The 22,734-nt window shown below is 34.2% G+C and overlaps 1 protein-coding gene across 1 annotated transcript; it reads left to right on the top strand.

Moving 5' to 3' along the window:
• Positions 1 to 20,693: 20,693 nt before the first annotated feature.
• On the top strand, positions 20,694 to 22,137 carry LOC124460379. Its single transcript, XM_047011011.1, has 2 exons — positions 20,694 to 21,600; positions 21,665 to 22,137. Exons 1-2 carry the CDS (start codon positions 20,695 to 20,697, stop codon positions 22,082 to 22,084), a joined length of 1,326 nt encoding a protein of 441 aa, XP_046866967.1. The 5' UTR covers position 20,694; the 3' UTR covers positions 22,085 to 22,137.
• The last annotated feature ends 597 nt before the right edge of the window (positions 22,138 to 22,734 follow it).

The raw sequence follows: 22,734 nt of genomic DNA, 5'->3' as shown, positions 1-22,734 counted from the left end.
GATTAGATGATTTAATGTTTAATCTACAATTGATCGATATCAGTAATAAAATTAGGTCAAAACAACTATTTTATTGCAATTTTATTTAAAGTGTAAACTCATAGATTAAGATGAGGTTTCTCATTTTGATCACAAATACATACATACATACATCTCTTTGCCTGCATTATTAACAACTGACAACTGAATTTGTCGAAAAAAATTATATAAGCTTACTTAGCTAATTAGAAGACATTTTCTGATCGCAGTAATAAATTTTTCCAAAAATTTTTTAAATACTCGTTTAAGTCCTTAATTTGAAAACTACTGGCATTAAATTTGGTAACTTGCAGCTATAACTATATGTTGATCAAGATCTATGATCTCTTTTGAAAATATTTGACAAAATAACTTTTCTAATACCCTCAACAAGGGTACACAAATATTTAATAATCATAACTTATTTATAACTGAATATCTTAAAATGCAAGGATATTCAAAATACGGTACAACCTTTTTTGATAGCTTTATTGATTTTTTATTTTCTGACCTTTCAAACGTTTTTATTGGCATGTAGAAATAAAAAGTACTGAAAACTATTCAGGCATGGCAACTTATCTTTATTAAACTCAAATAAATATTTGATGACGCTCTCGAAACATGTATTATTAAAATTTTGTCCATAGAGCACATATACTGATTTGACTAATATTCTTATTAAAATTAAGACATTAAAAGATGCACGTCAACTTCTACACATTTCACTTGTGTCAAAATGTGTAGCCAAGCATCAGAAATTTTACTCTATTCCTATTCAAAGCAAACAAAGAAATTAAAAATTTTTTCAAAATATTACCCAATGACTTAAAGATTTGCCAAGTCAGTGTTACTTTCTTATCAACAGGTGCAGTCTCATCCATCCTACATGAGCTTCATTAATGCACTGGCATTCGTAACCAAAGACATCTCTAGCTTTCCGCACTCTTCTTTACATTGCCCCTCACTATACGGCAACAAATGCAAATGCAGATCCCATGACCCCAAACAATCGAACTGTTTCATTCATGGATATTGGAGTGGAGAGAAAAGGTATAAGGCATAGGTATTGATGCCATTTGCCAGTTTGAAAACAACACAGGAAACAATTGAATTTGCATAAAACACATGGCTATTGTCAGTTCTTTAGCTCAACCAATTCAATATCATGCATAAGCTACCTAGACCAGGCAAAGGCTTGATTTCATGGCAGGAACAGATTTGTGCAATCGGAGAAGGCTTTTTAGCTGATGGCTTCTTAATGAGTCGCGGCAAACACGCAGAAAGTCCATCCACTAGAGAAGCCGACCTTACCACACGCTCACACAGCTGACGCTAATCTCTAATTGAATGCACAGTGCTCTAAAATATATGAAGCCAATAAAATGAGAATGAATTATTAAATGTATTAAAGAATTGAAATTTAAAATTGATTAAAATAACTATAACATTTGTTATACGACATGCTTAAGTCACCTGTAATATACAGTTTGATTCTAATTTAATTTCAAATTCAATCATAACTGGTTCCACTGTGCAATCAGCTTACTGCCTGACTAACTTTCTTTGGTCTCATTCTCATATTGAAAAATTTGTTGCCTTCTCTTACCAAATGCAGTCACGCACGACTAGCGTAGATTTTTCATTCAATAGCCACGCCCACCGCCCAACTCTTACCCAACATTCTGATGGCATTTTCATTATTTGTACATTGAAACAATTTAGCGAATTTACCAACTTTCAACTTTTTGTCCCCTGGACAATTTGAATGTAAATTTGATTTTTGCGGGTAAAATTAAATCATGACGTAAATTAAAAGTGATATTTGGCGAAACCGAATAGAATATTTCCTATGCACGAGCACATTTCCGGGATGGATGTGGGTAGGGGAATTAACGTTTAATTAGCATTCTACGTGATGATTTATGGTTGTCCCAGAATTGGGGCAATGAAATATGTTGCCTTTGCGTCTGTCTTCCAATTGGGAAGAGAGTCAGAGTGTGTGTGAGATAAGGAAATATGCTTAAAAAAGGGAAAAAAGTTAATGTACTGTAACGAGGAGAACCCTTTTTGGTGATTATATATATATAAAAATGTACTTTTATTTTATTTTTTTTTTTTGCTGGGGCCATTTAACACTATAAAATTATTATCGGTCTAAAGGAAATCTGAGCGCCATAAATACGCACACACACACACAGTAACAGGAACAAACAACAAAAAAGGTCATCAAAAGAAAGCACCCAAAAAGCAAGTAAAAAAGAAAATCAACATTAGCATAAATTATCAGGGACTTTTTTTGTTGGCAGAGGAATATGTTGTGTGGGGAGGGTTTGTTATAGAAGGGGGCGTGTTATCAAGTTGACGCCGCCATAAAAACGTTTAGTAATTATTGCAATGAAAAAAGAAATTTGAAATAAAATTTGAAGAGGCATTCGACCCGACCTGAACCGTTGCCCTATACTCCAGCCAATTCAATGTGCAGGCATGTCGATAAGCGGAAATGGCTTTTGAAGAACATGTGGATGTTTGTATATAAGACTACAGTGTGCCATTAAAGTATACGCACTACACTTCTAATTGTTGGATCTGGATTTGTATTTCTTAATTACCGATAGAAATTTTAGTTACAAGCCTATTCCGATTCAATATGATCTTGATATTAAAAAATACTTTGGACAGACTTCCCTCAGTTATGAAATAAAAAAGGTATTTCGGAGATGTCGTAGTAAATTTTGTCAACTCTCTATATATTTCTGTTATCTTCAGTATTATATTCAGTATATTCTTGCATCTATTTTTCAAGAATTATTTGAAAGCGATATAGAAAAATTTGTCAGACTTTAAGCTACTATAATGAAAACATCAATGGAAATATTAAAAAAAAATATCAAATAATAAAATTCAATAATAATATTTATTTGTACATTACAGCGAATACTTTTCTCACACACTGTGTCTTCTAATATAGTTATCAAAAATTGCTTGAATGTGTGTGCGTGTGAAGACACGCAACTTGCCAGCCATGTTCGTCGAACTATTTCGATAAGTTTCGAACGACAAAATTTGTGTAAAAGGAAAAAGAACTTTACACCAAATTGTCTGGGTGGGAAAGAGCGAGTAGCAGGGGAGAGAGACAAATTGTGAAAACTTGTTTAAGGCAGACACAGACACCGACAACGACTTATATGTATGTATGTATGTCCATATATCGTATGAATATGTGTGGGTGTGTAGGCGTTTTGTCTGTGTGTGTGTTTGTGTGAAATGTCTGTTACCTTAGGCTTACCATAACGAACCAATTGAGTGTAATTTCGAAAATTATTACGTATACGCCACGTGTGCCATATCAAGTGGCAGGGTAAAGAAGAAGCTGGAAGTTTTTTCTGTCTTTAGGGTAGAATATTAAACAACTTTATGCCAGCTTGAGTCTTAAGTTAATGAGTTTTCTATTAAAAGAGAAAATCAAACGAAAAGTATAATTATATTAATTTCGATTCAATCTTAATTTGTTTGCATTTGAAGGTATTATATAATCAATGCAAAATCAATAACACAGTCAAATGAAGAGTCTACAATTTCACCAATTATTTCCAATGAAAATTGCCAGTTATGCGTTTTGCGTTTCAAATGGGAATGAAAACGAAAATGATTTGTTATTGTGTTTTGCATTTTACATTTATGACCTAAAATTGCTTTAGCCAACACTTTTTGCTCTTCCCTGTCGACAGTTCTCTCTCTTTCCTACATCGTACTTTTTCCACTGACTCTCTCTTTTCTCTCTCTTTCTCTTTCCCTTTTTGCGTGTTAGTCAAAACCATTTGCATAATAAATGGTCAGCTGCTGGCCAAGCGAAATAAATTACAAACCTGAAACCAGAAATTACGCATACGCCGTGTGATACATAGAAATGGCAACACTAACAAAAGCAAAGCACACAAAGAGAATGAAATAAAAGAACAAAACAGACAACAGATTAGCTAAACTAAAACTGGAAGGGAAGTCGCAATATCTGACATCGTAGTTACACTTAGAAAAATTAAGTGTCAATAGGATTCTATAAAGAGTCATAGTAAATTTATATTTTTGTAATATTATTTAGAACTTGATGTGATGAATAATTAACAAATGTGGTTCAATCAGTATTATATCGTAAAAATAGAATGTATTGACATACATAAAATATCACATGGTACAGAAGTTCCCACAGAGAATTTCAAAAATCCAGAAAAACATTTAAAACTAAAAAAAAGTTTTCCATTATTTAAAATAAGCACAATCGCCTCATTGTTGACGTTGAGTGTTTGGTTGATATTTTTATGGGTTTCTTCCAGTTTACATTATCATTTAATTCTGCTTGACTCTTACGTTACGTACATTATTTTTCGCGGACTGTATATAGTCACAACACTCACTTGAAAAGTCATTAAAAAATATGACAAATTATATGCCAGAGGAGCGAAATGAGTGGTAGAACTTGTTCCAGTTATTTCTCCTGTTGTTGCAGTTTGCTATTCCTGTTCCTGATGATGGCTTGGCAATAAACTAAAGTTAGCAGCTTAACAAAACAATAAATGAAGTTGGCAAATGCGATTGTTATGCTTCAAAGCGAGAGTAGCAAAAAACTTTTTCTCCCAACAAGTCAAACTTCGATGAAAAGTTGAAGGACAAAAACAACTGCAGTAGATACAACATCCTTGGACCCGGAAAATGCTGGCTGGGGAAAAAAGAATAGTATGAAGCATTAAAAATTTGCTCTCCAAATTGCTTTCACGCTGGTTTTTTGTACTTAACTTTTGAGTTTTAAGCATTTTTTTTGTTAAGAAGGAGTTGGTGTGGGACAATTAGGTAGTAAGTTGCATAGAGATATGTGGTAGACACATACAACAGGTGGGAAATGTGAAACTCATTAAGCATTCATTTCATGCACACAACACAACGAAATGCGAACGCATATTCTGTAGATAGATAGAGTCAGAGAAAGAGTAAAAGAAGACGGAAAATGAGGAAAATGTAAACGATTGTGATTTATGATGCCGTCATGAGGATGATGATGATGATGATGATGGTGATGGCTAAGGACAATGATGCCGCATATGCATAGATGCATATTTAGAGCTGCTTTTTAATCTTTCTGCCTTTGCATTTTTGTTATTTTGTCATGTCATATAACTGCAACTTGATGGGATGACACAAGGACCAAGAGTCAACCAGATTGGAATTAAGCAAGCAGAAACAAATGCTATGAAAACCATTTTGACTGTGAAAGAAAGCATTAGAAAGTAAAGTTCATTATTTTCATCTATTTACCATATTTCTGCGTTTGGATGAATGTGTTTGTTGGTGCATTAACTTGAGACGATGTTTAAATTATCAAGAACTTAAATGGCTGTGTGCCAGATTTAACAGAATTTGTATAGATCATTAGCGTGAATAAAAAAAACAACTGTCCTGATTGTCTATTTTAGTTCAAGAGCTATTTGTTTGAGCTTTTTGTTTAATTAAAACTATTAGTGAAAAAGGTTTTATTATTTTTAAAGTTCTTTGAACTAAACTGCTGATTTCAACAAAGTTTTGTCACATCGTACTACGTTGTTAAAAAGTAGCAGAAGTTTTTTTGAGTCTAATATAAAAGAATCACGAATGATTTTAAATTGAAAACTTGGGTAGGATACCGATTGAGGAAAAATGTTTCGTAAAAAATACAAACTTTGACACGGTCGAAGTTAGCCCCGGCCCTCTGATTTAATAAATTGTTGTTCAAATATTCCATAGCACCAGATTGGAAATGCCCATATAAATAAAAAAATGGTAATTAAATCGTATTCCCCAGAGCTAAGCAGATTGGGTAATACCAACTTCTGTAGTGGTCTATGGTTTTCAGGTATACGATATACCGAAAGAAAATGATAAAAATTAACATACGAATAACATACCGAGCGCTTTCAGGATAGTCTTAGTCAAAGACGGTTTCTTTGATCTTTAAAGGTGGACAAAGTCTTTTTAAACTTGGAAAAAGTTGTGGGTATAATTTGTTCCCAAAACTTGTATTAAAATTTTTTATTTTGTGGTTTGATCTTGCCGCTGTAAATATTTGAAAAAGAGATTGGCATTCAATTATCCAATTATTTAAGCACTCTTCAATACAGCACATCTTTAAATTTAAACTATCATTGCCAGATGAACAGTTGCCCCTAAAATATCCTTATCCTACATAAATTGCCGGATTTTTTGGTTTTCGTATTTGCCTTTGCGTAGCACATTTCATTGGCCATTGGCAAGCAGTTTATGCAATGTTTGGCTTGCCGAGCACGAACTGCATCAGCATTAGCAGCACCATGAGCCGCAAGTGGAGCATTTAGATTTGCTGGAAATTCAAACCATAAATTTCCCAAAAATCGAAATGATAAACGGTAATTAAAGATAACCTATTAAGCTAATCTAATCGAATGAATTTATTAGCCAATGCTATAATTTTCCCAAATAGTTTTCCCTTCAATTTTTAAATAAATAAACGGTAATTAAAGATAACCTATTAAGCTAATCTAATCGAATGAATTTATTAGCCAATGCTATAATTTTCCCAAATAGTTTTCCCTTCAATTTTTGCTTGTGCCGTTTATTGAAGGTAATTGGAAAATTATGCAGAAAGGCATAAGACAAAAATACTCAAACACAAACATCCAAAGACTGAGGGTACCTACAGTTGGCCACATATGTACATATGTACATATGTATGTGTGAGAGCTACCAGGCGGCGAAATAGGATACCACTAGACAGCAGCTCATTTTTAGCCGGAAATGAACTAGAAATGCAGAAACTGGCCAGCCAAAACGACGTTTCAGTGTGGTAAATCGAAAAATCGTTCAACAGCCAAAAAGCTGTTGCTAACGTAAAATGAAATTAAATTTCCGTTTCAAACGCTTTCAACATCTCTACCATAGCTGCTGGCATTTAGCCTATTAATTATGCCCCGATCCATCTGATATGCGTTATATATACTCTAACCGAACATACATACATACTTAAAGTTGCCAACGAAAATGCATTTTTAAATGGTTTTCTTTGTGCTTTTTTTGTTTAAATCTGTTTTTTGTGGTTCTTTCATTTCAGTTTTGGTGGAACACCGTGACAAACGTCACAGCAAAAAGAAAAACTGATTTCAAAACAAACTCAAACACACACATGTGAGAAAATGTGAGCTGAAATGAAATAGTGTCGACTTTTTGCTGGCAGCCTTTATGCAAATTCCTTGCTCACAATCCTGACTATGTTTGGACAGGTGAGTAAGAGTGAGTCGGCGGTGGTGCTGTTGGTGGAAGCGGAAGACCAGAAGGCGCTTTGAAGTGCAGAATAAATAATACGAATGAGTTGCTGAGTGTATTATTTTGATAGTGCATAATGTAGTTAACCTGCCTGCAAGTTTTCTATCAAGCTCTCGACTCACAAATTTAGACAGTGCCATCTTGCTTCTTTGCTTAAATCAAATAGTAAGAAAATAATTTCAAAGCTCTTTAATTTTCATTAGTTGAGGTATAATCTATGTATAAACAGTGTCACTTCAAAATGTCAGAAAAATGTACATTATATAGTTAGTTATGCAATATGCCATTGTCATTCGTTTTCCTTTTCATATTGCTTTTTGTTTGCCAATAAATCAATGTCAATCATTCAATATGCAAGTCCGATGCGAACACATCAATCAATCAGTCTCAAGTCAATCAAAAATGCAAACTTTTTTTTTATTTTTTTGGCTTTCTGTATTTTTATTTTGTGTCTAAAAACTTTTTACATTCAATCTGTGGCCTCACAATTTCGGTTGCGTTTTGTGGCCTTATTACCAGGGATAACTTTACTGGTCCAGCATTTCCATTTTGCATCACATAAATCACACTGATTAGAGGAAAATGCTGTCATCGGTTCGTGTTGATTATGGGCCACAAATCACAATAAAACAAATTTGACCATCGTCAACAAATTATTGACAACCAAAAACAAAAAGAAAGCAATTACAATGCATGTGCGTGTGTGTGTCAATATGAGTGTGTGTATTTGTGTCTGTGTCTGCCATAAATAACATTTTTGCGAGGCAAACATGTTCGAAAATGGGTTTGCAATTGATCCAACAGCAGGAAGTGATTGATTTATGCCTGCCTGTTGATCCAATCGAGCTTCGAGGGCAAAAGAGTTGGCCACAATTTTTGGGTTTACGTTTTTATGCAAAAACCCAGAATGTTTTACTGATGATGTGTGACGATATAGTTTGTAAGCCACACTACATTCCCGGCAGCAACATCCCAGTAACATCTGCAAAGGAATAGAGCAATGACTTTTTGCCGGCTCATTGCTTGGATAATTGATGTGCCTGAAGTTATAAATATATTTTAGTCACGTTCACTAACTAACTTTGCCAAACAATTAGTTTCAGTTTTCCTCTATTTTCGAATTTTTCTAATTTTTCTTTGCTTTTATTATTATTATTTTTTGTTGTTGTACATGGCAAAAAGTTTTCCATCAAGTTTACTTGCCCTGCAGGCTGTTGTTGCTTAGCGAAAAGTCCGCTGTTTGCCTGACATCTTAGAACTTTGTGGAATGACGTAGAGTTTAGCGACTTTGGCTTTGGTGTCACTGGACAATGAAATGACTTAGAACGCACATGTCGCTCTTAGTCACTCGTATGGGGCAACAAGCAGAGCAAAAAAATTGAAAATTGAGCCAAAATCCCTTCAAGGCAACAAAAACTCGATAACATGATAGTTAAAAAAAGAAAGAATACAAAACAGATAAAAAAAAGTAAAACAGATAAGAGCTGAGTTCATGGAATTTTAATGAGCATGAAACTAACAGTTAAGCAGATAAGAATCCGAATGATATAAACAGATATCAATTATAATGGACTCGAAGGCATTTGTGTTTTTTTTTTTTGCTGTCTGTATATTCTGTATACTTTTTTTTGAACCACGACAAAAACTAAACGGGCATGTACTACACAGGTTGAATACTGTTTGTGTATTCAATAGTGGTACGAGTACTTTTGTTAACCACTGTTTGTATAAAGTACAATAGCAACAGTTTGTTGTCCAAATGTTTGCTTCCATTTCAGTTTCCAAATCCACACTTAAGCTCCCTAACATATAAATATTCTATATGTACCTGAGTGGCTATAAAAAATAAAAAAAAGGAAAGAGGGAAAATGAGAAAGCTTAGTTCAATCCGCTTAGCTCTCTAACTGGCTAGCACAAATTGCATTTGGTGACCCTCCCTCCATTTCCCACCCTATGCTCTAAGTATCCCTCTATCGAACCCTTATCTGGGAGCACTTCATTTCATTTATTCGCGCATTTATTTGCCATTTTTCAAATAGAACTTGCACAGAGTTTATTGAAAACTTTACTCAGTTTAATTGAATGGCTAAAGAAGGAGAGTTAACATAGCGATACCCCCATCCCATTGCCGGTTAGCCTTATTCCTTGTCTTTCTGTACCTTCCCCACTCATTCCCTTTCGTTATGCATGTACACTTCTTCATTTTATGCTTTATGCAAAGTCAATTGTGTGCGTGTGGCAAAAGTTTTTACTTCAAAATGCAAACAAGTTGAAGTTGAAGCGTATTTTCCATTTTTCACACTAAAAATTTTGCAAAAATTATGGCTTAATGGTAAAGTTGGCTTTTTCGTTGCTTTCTGTTGTTTTTTTCTTGTTATTTTAGTTCAGCACTTAGTTTTCAATTATGAAATTTACATTACACTGAGGCACTTTTCGGCAAGAACAATATTGATTTTGATATGGACTTTGATTTTTCAACAAAACGATTTTTCATTTTATCTTTAATTTGGCTCTCGATACTCTCAATTACTTAATTGCAGAAAAGAAATCAAGACAAAAAGGATACTTTCAGCTAAATTAAACAATTTCTTTTTACGTAATAAAAGCTATGTCTCGAGAGTAGACATTTGTTAAGAGAGTTACTTTGTCATGGTTGAAGCATGCCATGGGTAGGGCCAAACCTTAAAATTTATTAAATTGTAATTTTTCTTTTGTTGTATGTAATGTAATTCCATTTGACGTGCTAGATTAGTTGGAAAATGTTTTCCCTTCTCGATCCGTTAGATGATGGATGATATAGAAATGCTTTTTAAGATAAGCCTATTGATGTAAAACCTAATTATTTTTGAATAAATCACTTACAATGAACATTTTTGTCCATGTTGGAATTAATTTAAATTTGAACCCCCGTCGAAGGCAGCTTTTGTCTACTGCCATGAATTTAAGACATTTCTAATTTTTGTATATTAAAATCATTCGAGCGTTCACATAGCAACTGTCCAATTGTATGATTCTTGCCCTCCAGCTGCAGTTGCATCTGTTAGATGGCACATAATTCCCATGCGTTAATTCGCCTTCTCTGGTGATTATAAGTGTATATACATATATTTATAACAGCGAATGACAATCATTGAAGCATTCATTGTAGTGAATCAGATAATAAGATTCAATTAAACAAATTAAAGAGTGAAATGTATGTGGAATAGATATTTAACGCTTGATTTTTTTTTCCACAAACCAAAAGTATGCCACAACATTAGTTGCTAATGAAGTGTTTAAGGAAATTAAGAGTACACATACGCCATGTGGGCCACAAGCTCACGTTACGCATACGACCCAAATTCTAAATAAACATTTCCATATCTTTTGCATGAATTTTATCTTCAACCGGGGACAAGGGCATGGGCCAGGGCAAAAAAAAAAAGGAAAACAGAACCCCAAGTGAAAGGGAAACGAAAAAGAGGGCCGAGAAAGAAAAAAACAAAAATGAGAATGGAGAAAATGTGAAATAGGGAAAACAAGTTAACGCTGATTGCACAAAGCCGGCGGATTTGTAGACGGTTGCACAGTCAACGACTTTTTCTTTCCATGTCACACTCTCCCTTCCCTTTTTCGCTCTCTCTTTCTCTATCTTTATGTACCTTTCTTTCTCCAGCGTAAACGGGGAAAAAAGTTAGGCAAAAACACGAAATTAAGAAAGGAGTCCCTCTTCAAGCGTAACGGTATATCTAACAATACGAAGGTGTATGTGTGTGTATGTATGTCTATGTCTAGGTATGTGTATGCGTGTGAACAGGATACATTAACAAAATTAGCGCAGCAAGGCGTTCAACCGGAGTCAGGGCATTCATTCCCATTCCCCCTCGTATATGTACATAGGTATGTATATATAGAAAGTCTAAACATTGCCCACAGGCAAATCATTCAACGAAGAAATCAGTATGAGGGAATGTGAAACGGGCGGAATGAGGAAAAGGAATTCAACTGAAGCTCTCAACACTCGACAGCAAATTGCCGGAAGTTTCATGCGATTAAAGCGCCATTATCGATGTGAATTATTTTAACGTTGATTTCAATCCTCTCGTTCAGCGCCCATCGAAAACGCTCCACCCCACCTTTTTCACCTTTTGCCTTGGCAATCAATTTGCTTTTACTTTAAAAAGTAATTGCCAGGCATTTGTCGCCACTGAAGAAAATGAAGTCCTTGCCATTACAAGGGAAAAAATATTCTGAGCACTGAACAAACGGAAGTCTATAATGGTCGAAAGGGCAGAACGAGAATGAATGGAAAACTGTGAGAGAAAACTTTACCGCAAACTTCAAATTCAAATTAAACTTTTACTAGTTTCTTCTGTTTCTCTCTCCATCCCTCTCTCTCATTCTCATTCTTATGATTTGTTAGCCCCTAGTCTGGCTAAACATTTATTATAACTTAAAACAAAAGTTTTTGAATGTCCTTTTTTTCAATGTCCTTTTTTTCTTGCTTCTTTCATCTGATTTACAACCATGAAATTTGGTGGACTTTAATTTGAAGACTACAGGTAAATGAAGTCAAAATGCTTGACTGGTTGCGATGGCTGCGTCCTTTGTAAATATTTAATTAGTTCAATTCACAAGGTAGCCGCAAAATTTATTGACTCCTGAGGACTAACTACACAAGGCTTGTGGTGGTGGTCATGGGATGGGGTATCTAAACAGATGAAGAGCCATATGATTCCTAACCAAGAGGACTTGATTAACAAAGCCTACTGCCCTCGGTCTGCCGCAATGACCCAAAGGGGGCCATAGACTAAACTCAGAATTCTCTAATTAGCATGTCCGAAATGGTTAAAGGCTATGCCAGAGTCTTAGACAAAAGATATAATGATGGAAATGTTAAGTGGCTTGGGGTCGAATTGGATACTGCAACAACTGCAATTAAGAGGCTAGCTAAAGTTGTAAGCCGGAAACAACACAAATCCAATTAAAGACAATTGGGAATACTCATAAACCATCTGAATAATTTCAAGGATGAATCAATACAGATACAACAAATCCTTCACGTGAATTTTCATGTCTGTGACTCTTTATTTACAGGCGTCAAAGCGTCTGGTAAAAATGTCCATTGTCTGATAATTAAATCGGTTTTAATTATGTAATGCTTTAAATAGTATTTTATAATACATAACCAATTTTTATAGAGCGCAACTCTTTGACTTTCTTATGAGTTTTTACAGACAAGCGGATACATTTGTTGAATTGTTTTTAATATAAATCAATAAATAAAAATCGTTTGATTGAATTGCACAAGCCAATATAAACTGGTTTCAGAATTTTATTTACCGGACTTACCAGTCATCAAGACTATAACTCTTACCTCTCGCATGTCTTTTAAAAGTTTTTATTTTGATTTGTTTGTTTTGCTTTATCGAAATTATATCCAGATACATTTCCTGCAACATAAACTGGAAACACTTTGGCAATTTTTTACACTGCTGCCATATGGAGCATCAATTTGGCAATTTTCGATATTATTTTTTTGCCCAAATCAAAGAAAAATCGTACGTACATATAAAGTTTCAGCGGAAGCGCCCGGAAAAGTATGCTATAAAATTTGTATAGCTTATCCAATGCATCAACAGCAATCGAGACCAAGTATTTGTGAAAAAGTTAAAGAGAGCAAACAAAACGTACACACGAAACGAAAATAAAATAAAACAACAACAAATTTTCCACAAAGGAATTGTTCAGGTTGTTAGGGTGTGGGTGTGTGTGTGTGTGATGGGAATTGTTTCCAGGACACAACCAAAATGAGAGGTAAAAAATAAACTTTATGGTAAATAATTCAAATGTGTTTCGCATACTTTTAATAGCAGCAGCTACTCCTCCGCCTATCTGTTTTTTTGTTTTAAGGTGTTTCATCCTTCGTTTATTTTGTTTTTTTTTTTTTTTGAGTAAAATTTACTATTTCGCTTAAAACTTTTGTGAGTCGTGACAATTTTGTTGTTTCATTTTAAACAACAATTTACAATTTTGGCCCTGTTTTTTGGCTCTAAAACGAAATCGTAAAGTCAAGTAAACTTTCTTTATATTGAATGCCTCCGCCATAGGAATCGAACGAATTTCTTCTGTTCACTTGCTTTGCCATTTTGACAGTTTGCTAAATTACGCGACATTAACTTAATAGACTTCTATAAATTTTGTTCAGACATTTGGCAGCTGGCAGCCACAAGGCTGACAACAAAAGAGAAGGCAATATCCTTGCACAGAGTACAACAAACTTGAGTTACTTTCGTGTGCATGGTGTGCATGAGTATGGCACAATATATTTTCTCTATCTTATAGACTTTGTCTTTGGCATTTCTCTTGTTGCCAGTTGTGCATTTGGGCAATATAAATTTTGATTGAGCTCTAGGCAGTCAATTTACTACACATACATGTACAATGTACATACATTCATGTACACATACATGCGACCGTCTATAAGAATGAATTGACCTCTAAAAACAAGCAAAAAAAAAAAAGTTGAATTAATTTTTTAAAGCTTTAATCCCATTGCCTGACACGCGTTACACTCGCAACTGACTCGGGGATTCGACTTTTTGGTGTCAGCGAAAAATGAGAACAGACTGGCTACAAGGCATACCATGACATAAACAGGTAAATACTCTTACTGAATTGTAAAGAAAATATTTGTTACTAGGAGTACACATAACTACATAAATATAGTTTATAGAAAGTTATATAAATCAAGTTTAAAACAGTAATGTATATATAATAACAGAACAAACATGAAAAGTTTGACTTAAGTAATTTGTATAATTTTCTAAAGACCCTAATTTTAAAAAATAAATTAAAATGTCAACCTTTTATTCCAAATTTAAGATATTGTTTAAAATTTCTCGATTTTTAATGAATAATCTGATTTTCCTTCTAAAAAACGCAAATCTTTAGAATGTCTTATTCTGTTGGTTAAATTAAATTTACATGGAACTTTCACATTTCTCAATCAATTTATCTTAATTAATTGGTTTAATCATTACTCTGTATACTTCAAGCATTTTCAACAAGTTGAGGCCAACACTGATTGCAAAACTTTGTTTTACTTTTAAACTTTATCAGTTATAACGATGTCATAATGAGTTTACATGAATAACGAACGAAAAGCAACAAATTGATTTTGTTAGTCAAAGTTTTAATCAATATGAAGATGATTTATAAGTTCATCACCTTTTTTTTGACGCCAGGGAAGTGTATTTACAAAGTGCACGGAGAATGAGACATAGAGGGAGAGAAATAGTGAGAATGAGAATGAAAGGATGCGAGCGATGGGCTAGATATGTGAGTAAGATAAAAAAAAAAAATGCAAGTGCAGCAGAAATTAGTGGAAGAGCCTCTTACTCTAGGTTTTGCTGCGTCACTGCTTATGCTGCGTTAAGCAATGAAGAACAGACACATGCACACACACACACATGCATCTTCCTCCTGGCACCGTGATGTTGTTGTTGCTGATACTGCTGCAGATGCTCTCGTATATCACTCAATGTTATGGTTATCAGCAACTGTTGTTGCCTGTTCATGTTGCTGTTGTTGCTTCCGCCTGTTTTGCATTTGCCTCACCAGACACACTTACACATACACATACACAAACACTTGAATTTGCCAACAATAATGCACACACTCACGCACACATGCACACACATACTTATGGGATGGCGTTAACATTCTGCATAGTTGCTGCTGTTGCTAGTTGCTAGCTGCTTGTTGCTGTTGCTGTTGTTAGTTGGCATCCATAAATTCAAGCATTAATGGCAAAGGGGCGGACTGGTGGCCACTCCTCCTCCCTCAATTGCAAAACTGCATTTGATGCCTTTCCCCTTTCATGTAAAAATGTCAACCGAAAAAAAAATGGGAAAATAAACGAAAGAAAAGGAAAAAACTTTTGCAATATTTGCAGATGCCTCTCCTGTGTATCGTTCTTCTTGCTTTGATTGCGGTTTTGCCAGGCAAGCCAGCGAATTTTTTCTAAAAACATATTTTACTCTACACAAAATGAAAATACATACCATATACATACACACATTCATGTTCATACACCAAAATGTTCAATACTTGCAGAGAAACCAATTTAAGAGGCGAGCATTGAGTTTATTTTAAGTAGTTTTATAGTAAAGGAAATAAATATAAAAAATAAAATAAATAAATAAATTCCCCCAAGCATTTTTATGCGTACACGTTAAGGGAATCAGATTGTGAGGGTGCTGGTGGATGTGGAAAGGTGGGAAGGGTAATGTAGGGCAGATAAAGGAGTGCCGATTGAAAATGCCAAAGAACATTAAAATTCAATACACAGTCAAACATAAATTCGATAAGTTTGAGTGTTCGTTCAACAGACCGAGAGAGCAACATGTTTTATTTGGTCCGGCGACGTGCGTGTTGGCTGCTAAAAAAACCGAAAAAGAAATAAGCTAAAATATTACAGAAATACACGGTGACTTTAGAATACTCTCTGAAAAGTAGTATCTATAAAGGCAAATAATACGAAAGATACAGATACAACACGTTGGAACTAAAGCATCTGAAATACATAAGTTTTTCATTCTTCGAAATAAAAAGAAATATTCTGCCTCTGTAGACCTTCGTCCTATCCCATAATTAAACTGAATCCTTAAGCAATAAATTGCCATGAATACAGCTTGGTCAGACTTTCTAATGTACTCTTATACCCTACATGCTTATGAGGTATACAAGGAAAGGTGCTTGTGGGTGTTTATGTAGTGCACATATAGAAACATATACTTATATAATTCAATAGAGCAAACATGGCACTGCCTTTGGCAGCCAAAAAAAAAAGTACTAATAAAAAAATACCGAACCAAACGAAACAAAAAATAATAATAAAATAAAACTTTATTGACACAAACATAAAACTCCCAAATGGACGTGTCTATCTCTGTTTCTCTTTCTCTCTCTCCTATTTTTCCAGCAAGTTGTTGCGAGGAAGAAAAAACCATGTATCCTATTTTTTATATAGACAAATTTATGCATGTGTAAATATTGTTACCGTTTGATAAAAACATATTGACAAACATTTGCTGAATCGAACTCCTAAACAAATTGTATTACAGTCCCTGGAACAAGCAAAATAAACAGGAAACAGTTTATTTCATTTTTATTTTTCTCTTTTCCATTGGCAGTTGTCGTTGCTTGTATGTTGCATGCATCCTGGCATCCGTTGACTTGCTGCAAAGGTAAACTAGCGGAAGGCAACAGCCTAACAAACAAAAAGAGCCTAAGAGAATCTTTAACAGAATTGAAGTGTTTGCTTCATATTGACCCAAAAACCTAAAATGCCAATATGTATGTAGTAGTAGGCTGCACAAATGCATTCAAAACTCTTCGAGATGAAGAGAATTCAAGACAAGAATGAAAGACCCTAACTTTGTCCGATATTTATATACTATGTTTGGGGCAAATGATATAGCCATTTAGAAATCTTTAAGTTCTTTTAAAAATTTTCTCAACATATTCCGTTTTAAGAATTTAAAATGACTTTTGAATTCCATAGATTTGTGACCTAAAATATGAATTTAATTTTTAATCAACCTTAAACATATATTTGCCATATTTTGGTAACTATAAAATCCATGGTAATCCATGTCTATTTCTATGGTCTTAAAATGTTTTTCCCTCGGAAATATCTAGTTCCTCGCTATGAATTGTAAATTGATGAAAGGATAGAACTTATTCACTAATGGCTACAATTATTATTAATTATTGTTATTAAGAGGCAAACGATTTGAAACCGAAAAACTTAAAAAAAAACAGGTTTCAAATCTTATTCCGTCAAAATCCTCCTGTTTAATGTCTCCCATAAATAGTATCAGCTCGATATCTAAATGGTTATGTTCTTAAGTCTACTCTTTATTAAAACCACTCTCAAACAACTTTTTATAACTATCAGTTTCACAATTCCAAATTCAGACTAAACGCTTTTCTTTGCTGAAATTCTATTCACAAAAAAACCACTTAAAAAACTAACCAAAAGTGAGTAACCCATTAAATGATAATCTTCTCCCAAAAGACTTAAATTGGTCTTTTTCCACACTTATTTCATTTGAAATTTCAACAATCTGCATATCATAAAAGAACAGGCAAAGTTTTTTTTCGGTTTTTCAATTCTCTTCTTTTTTTTATGGTTAAGCCTTCTTGTGCTGCTGTTGCTGCTGCTGCTGCTACTGTTGGCTCATTTAACGAAACAATTAAAACGGCTTATGCACTAAACTGGCAAACACAGTTATGCGACAGATTCCAGAAACGAGAAATCCGAGCCACATGGGAAAAATTGTGTATGTATATGTGCGGGGAGGACCTCATACAAGCAGCACCATTTTGCATTTGCCGCCTAATAGAACTTTAATTGTTTTGCAAAATACTTGGTATTGTGGAGTGGGGGCTAAAAGTTGAAATTGCTTTTCTTTTTTTGGGTTTTTTATGGAATGAGATAAGGGGTTTAAGGAAGAGGGCTGGCGTGATGGCAGTTAAAAAGAAACGAAAAGTTAAGAGAGTAGGAAACAGGAAGCAGACAAAGCTATTGACAGGCATGGAAGCGTAAGGCTTGAGACACGACTGCACATAAGATATGCAAGTTTATTTGCCATAATGTGGAAAGCCTCAACAACAACCAACACCACCATCAACATAGGCAAAGAGTGAATGGATGCAACTTTGCACACCGAAAACTTGTTCTTTTAGCCTCACCATCACGTTATTGGCCTGATAAAGCGAACAGGCACGTGCAGACATAGCCGAAAACTGAGTTACCCCTCCCTAACTCCTAACCAATGATAGAGTTTCTTTTGCTAGGGAAATGTTTCACAGTTTTCAGACATGTGCGCCCATTAGATTGAACAGCATGGATGAACTAGGATAAGTCTGAGGGTCTTTTTTCCTCAATCTGTGTGTGTGTGTGTTTTCCATTATGTTAAGCTGAAGAGTCGGCTGCAACTAATAAAAGCTTTATGACAAAGTCTCACGAAACCATTCTGTATGTGTGTGAATGTGTATTGTCTATGTATGACACTGTGTGATTCCCCTTAAGGCCATTGAACTTAGGCCTATTCTGCTTTAGTTCCTTGTTGTATGTATGTCCTATTGGTAGATTTCCCCACTCATTCTAATCCGAGTGTGTGTGTCTGTGTGTGCGTCTGTGAAAATATTTTCAAAGTCTTAACCTCACTGGCTGAGCAATCATAAATCAAATGCCACTGCTCTACCTTTTGTTGCTTGAGTGCTCACAGACACATACACACACATTCACCCACATACATAGAGACATTCCCAGACTTAAATTTTATTTATGGCTCAAACTGCCATATGTGTGTGTATGTGTATATGTGTGTCAGCAACTAACATACCAAAACAACAAAATATATGCGAATATTCGAGCGTTGAGCGAGCGTGAAAATAAATAAATCAGGGAAGAGGAAAAAACTGTAGCATACCTTGCAGGCGCTCAGCGCTAAAGTTTTTTTTCTTCTTTCTGTCTATCAACGCAAAAATATTCCCTCGACAACAGATCGAACTTTTTTTTTGTTGCTTTTATCTTAGGACTGCTCTTTTTAATACAAAAAAAAGTTATCGTAGATGAAACATACCAAGACTTCTTTGATAATTGTACAAATTTAAAAATAAATATAGCTGCATTTTAAAATTTTGAAGTTTCCCTAAATAAGCAATCAACTAAAACAACAATATTTTATTAACGAAAAAGGTATTTTACAATGTGAAAGCAACAAAGACTTTTACATCAATAAATGACATAGCTATGGACTTTTTAAATGTGCAATGCCAACAAGAAATTTCAAGCTTTGATGCTAAACCGATGGTTTTGTTCTCGCTTTCCTGAAAGTTGTGAAACTCATGATCACTAGTAATTCTTTCAAGTCGACATGTCTCCTACATAAAGGAATTTCAATTAAGAATTTAAATTTCTAGGATATACTAAGATTTAGCAGAGTATTGTTAAGCCGCTTCATATCCTTTTATCGGTAAATAAAGGCAACCAAAAAATGTAGAAAATAAAAAAAAAATATCATTTTATTGCACAGGCACAAGTTGAAAAAGGCCCTTTATTATAAATACATAGTGATTATAGGAAAGGGGATACAGATGATATGGCATATTAGGGGCGGATGCCAGACTTCAATTGACTGCACACTTGATTGAAGTTGACATTTTGTGCACCAAAATGTTTTAGTTGCTGAACAAGATGGGTAAAATATGCTAGGGGGATAGAAACGACTTTATTTTTTGCATGACAGGAACCGAGTGCGTGTAAGCAAGTCAAAACGGAAAGCTTCAGTCATAATATAATGACAAGTTTTGATTGATTCTGAGTGAGTTTTTTCATGTAATCTTTGCAAACAATATGGTAATAGTATTATGACTCAATTCAATTGGATAGCAGTAAAAAGAAATGTAAATAAATATAGACTCTCAACACCTTTTGTTTAACAATCATCTAAACGTTTTCAGTCAATTATTCTATAAAACCTGTAACCTGTCAATTAGTCTATAAAACCTGTAACTAACTGTGGTGGTTAGTTAATGGAATACATTTAAAATTTCCTATATTCCAATCTTGCCAAAAAAGAAGAAATTCTTAATCTATTTCTTAGTGACATAGAAAACAATCATTAAGATTGTCGGGTGTAGTCTTTAAATGCTCATAACAGCTTTATCATTGTAATCATTTCCTATTTGTTAATGTAGGACTGTAATATAATGTGAATATATGTAAATGCAGACGACATACATATACGAACTTACATTTTTAAATACATTGCAAATATATACATATGTATTTATATGTAAGTACATATTAAACGATACCATAAACTTTTCAAAAGTCTGAATGGTATAAAGCTAGTACTCGATAAGGGTTATCTTACAGTCAGTGCCTCGACTTGCATACAGACTTGGGGCCTTTAAAGTGCCCTTGTTGAATATTTGGAACAACTTATGGAAATATCTTGTTTATAAATAAACTGTAAGAAAACCGACTATCAATTAAGATCAAGTTAATCTGCGTTTAATCGTCAAAGTTACTATTTATTATTAAATACTACAAATTTTTTTATTAAGTTGGAATGTTAAAAAGCGAATTCGATTATCAAAATCGATTTTAATGGCAATATCAGATTTAAAATAAAGAAACAAAGAAGAATTTAAATTAATAAAATGCTAAAATGTTTAGTTTCAACCAGTTATCTCAAAAAGAGACCTCCTCAAGCATATGTAAATAAGAATTACTTATAAAAGATATCGACTTAAGTATACTCAACTCAGTTAAAGCTCGTTCGTCTCTTCAACATGCGAACCGAGTATGCAGTGGAGTTTTCGGTCGCATTTTTTATTTTCTGCGCTTATTCTCGTGCTGATCCGGAAGCATATATAGCTATTGAAAATGGCCTCAAAAGTCTGTCAAACGTCGTAGTGAAATATCAAAGTGAATTCGATATGAAAATTAAATTTGGTCCATTACAAGAAGCCATTGATGAAATTGACAAAGCTTTAATAGGCATTCAGGGTACAGCTACAAGTAAAACAATTGAATTGCACAAAACGAACAAGGACGCGCGGTTGGCATACCAAAATTGTGTTGGTCCTGTATTTGAATGGTGTGTTTCGATCAATCGTACGCTTGATCTGTTTATCCCATATATAGCTGACAAACAATTGACAAACGATGACCGAAATATTATATGGCTTATGAATATCGATGCGCTGAGTGATGGTCAAGGTAAAGTCTCCAGCTCATTGGAATTATTGAAATCTGTACAAAACAAGACGGCCGATCTGAAAATTTTATTGGATGCCATAAAGCATGATCTACATCATGATCTTGCTCCACAACGACAGGACAAAGATGGGATTCAGGAATCTTTGGCAAGGCATAACGTATACGCCACAGGTGCATATGCCACCGCTGGAGTAATTGGGACTATTTTCACTTTGATTGGAATTATCACAATGGGTCCTATAGGTGCAGCATTGGGCATCGGTGTGGCATTTACCTCTGTAGGCCTGGCACATGTTTTCGATAAGGACAACAAAGCTTCGTTGGAACAACAATTGAAAAGCATAGATACGTTTTTCAGTATTATTGATGAAAAAATAACAAATGCTAGTAAAATTGCTGATCAGGTCAATATAGACTTGGAGGAAGATAAGAAGAATCTTTATGCACTTTCTGGTCTGATCACAGCTGCAAATAGAGTAAGAAATGTGAAATGTTATTCATGAAATTAATAATGATTCCTGGTCGTATTTGCGTTTTCAGAACAACCAAGCTTTATTGAACTCTTCTCCGAATTTGCGAAAACTTCTTGTTCCAAGCTTTCAGGCTTTGGGAAAATCATGTTATGAGTACACAATTTGGCACGGATATGGCTCAACAGGTTATCAACTTAAAAATGGCAGAGCTAAACGTCATGTAACCGAGACTTGTAAAACTAATAGATGGAAGGCATTGCAAACTCGAATGAAATCGTTTTCTTTGAACACCACATTTGCCACCATTGTCTCCCAAGCTCATTCTTTTTTAATGGAAATCGATTGTGAAGAAATAAATTTGCCTGTACCAGCTACAAATGAAATTTCCAAAGATCCATTGCGTTACCCAATTAACCCATCAAAAATAATTTCGTCACAATCAAATCCTACACTGAATATAATTGCATCATATTTAAAATACGTTTAATGAGAAATGGGAAAAATTCCTTAAGTTAGAAATAAATTTAGTAATATCTGAAACTGTGTATTCATTTTTTCAGTTTTTGGTTTTGAGATCCATTTTTTGAGCAATGCTAAAATTTAGCATTAACCGCGCAAAAAATAAGTTTTGTTAAAATGTTTACAATACAGTTTTTTTTTTAAATTTCGTCCCACTGTATAATCAATTTTTGTGTTAGTTTTCTCTTCAAAAATATCAAATAAATAAATTATTCTGGTGACTCTATCGATATTCATATTTTTATTACTGAAAATAGATAACATTGTGGTAAATATTTAATAAAAATTGTTATTAGCCCACAATGGTGGCCTGCAATAATTTTTCTGAGTTAAGGCAAACAGAAAGTCTCATAAATTGCTCAGCCCGCATTATGTCAACTTTGTAGGCCCAAAAAATAAAAGAGTTTTTTATAAATAGTTGAAGACGGCTTTTACATTCTGGTATTGCAGACCGATTAATTGTATTCAAAAGATCAGTAACTGATTCATCTATTCGGTAGAGCTTCCTCAAATGATCCATTGTGGCTTTCGAGAGTAAGGCTCGACATTCTTGCTGACAGCATTCTGGATACCAATTGCATTCTCTTGAATAGAACTTTAAGCTGTCGTTTATTGATG

Source organism: Drosophila willistoni (genome assembly GCF_018902025.1).
Source record: "Drosophila willistoni isolate 14030-0811.24 chromosome 2R unlocalized genomic scaffold, UCI_dwil_1.1 Seg200, whole genome shotgun sequence".
In the NCBI taxonomy this organism is placed as follows: Eukaryota; Metazoa; Arthropoda; class Insecta; order Diptera; family Drosophilidae; genus Drosophila; species Drosophila willistoni.
Note: the sequence above shows the minus strand (reverse complement) of the source record. Positions and strands in the feature narration are given on the sequence as shown.

What these genes read in the sequence shown, in the direction of transcription:
- LOC124460379 (XM_047011011.1), top strand. Translation starts at nt 20,695, where the DNA reads ATGCGAACCGAGTATGCAGTGGAGTTTTCGGTCGCATTTTTTATTTTC. An exon ending in TGATCACAGCTGCAAATAGA is followed by an intron (nt 21,601 to 21,664) that starts GTAAGAAATGTG and finishes TTGCGTTTTCAG; the next exon opens with AACAACCAAGCTTTATTGAA.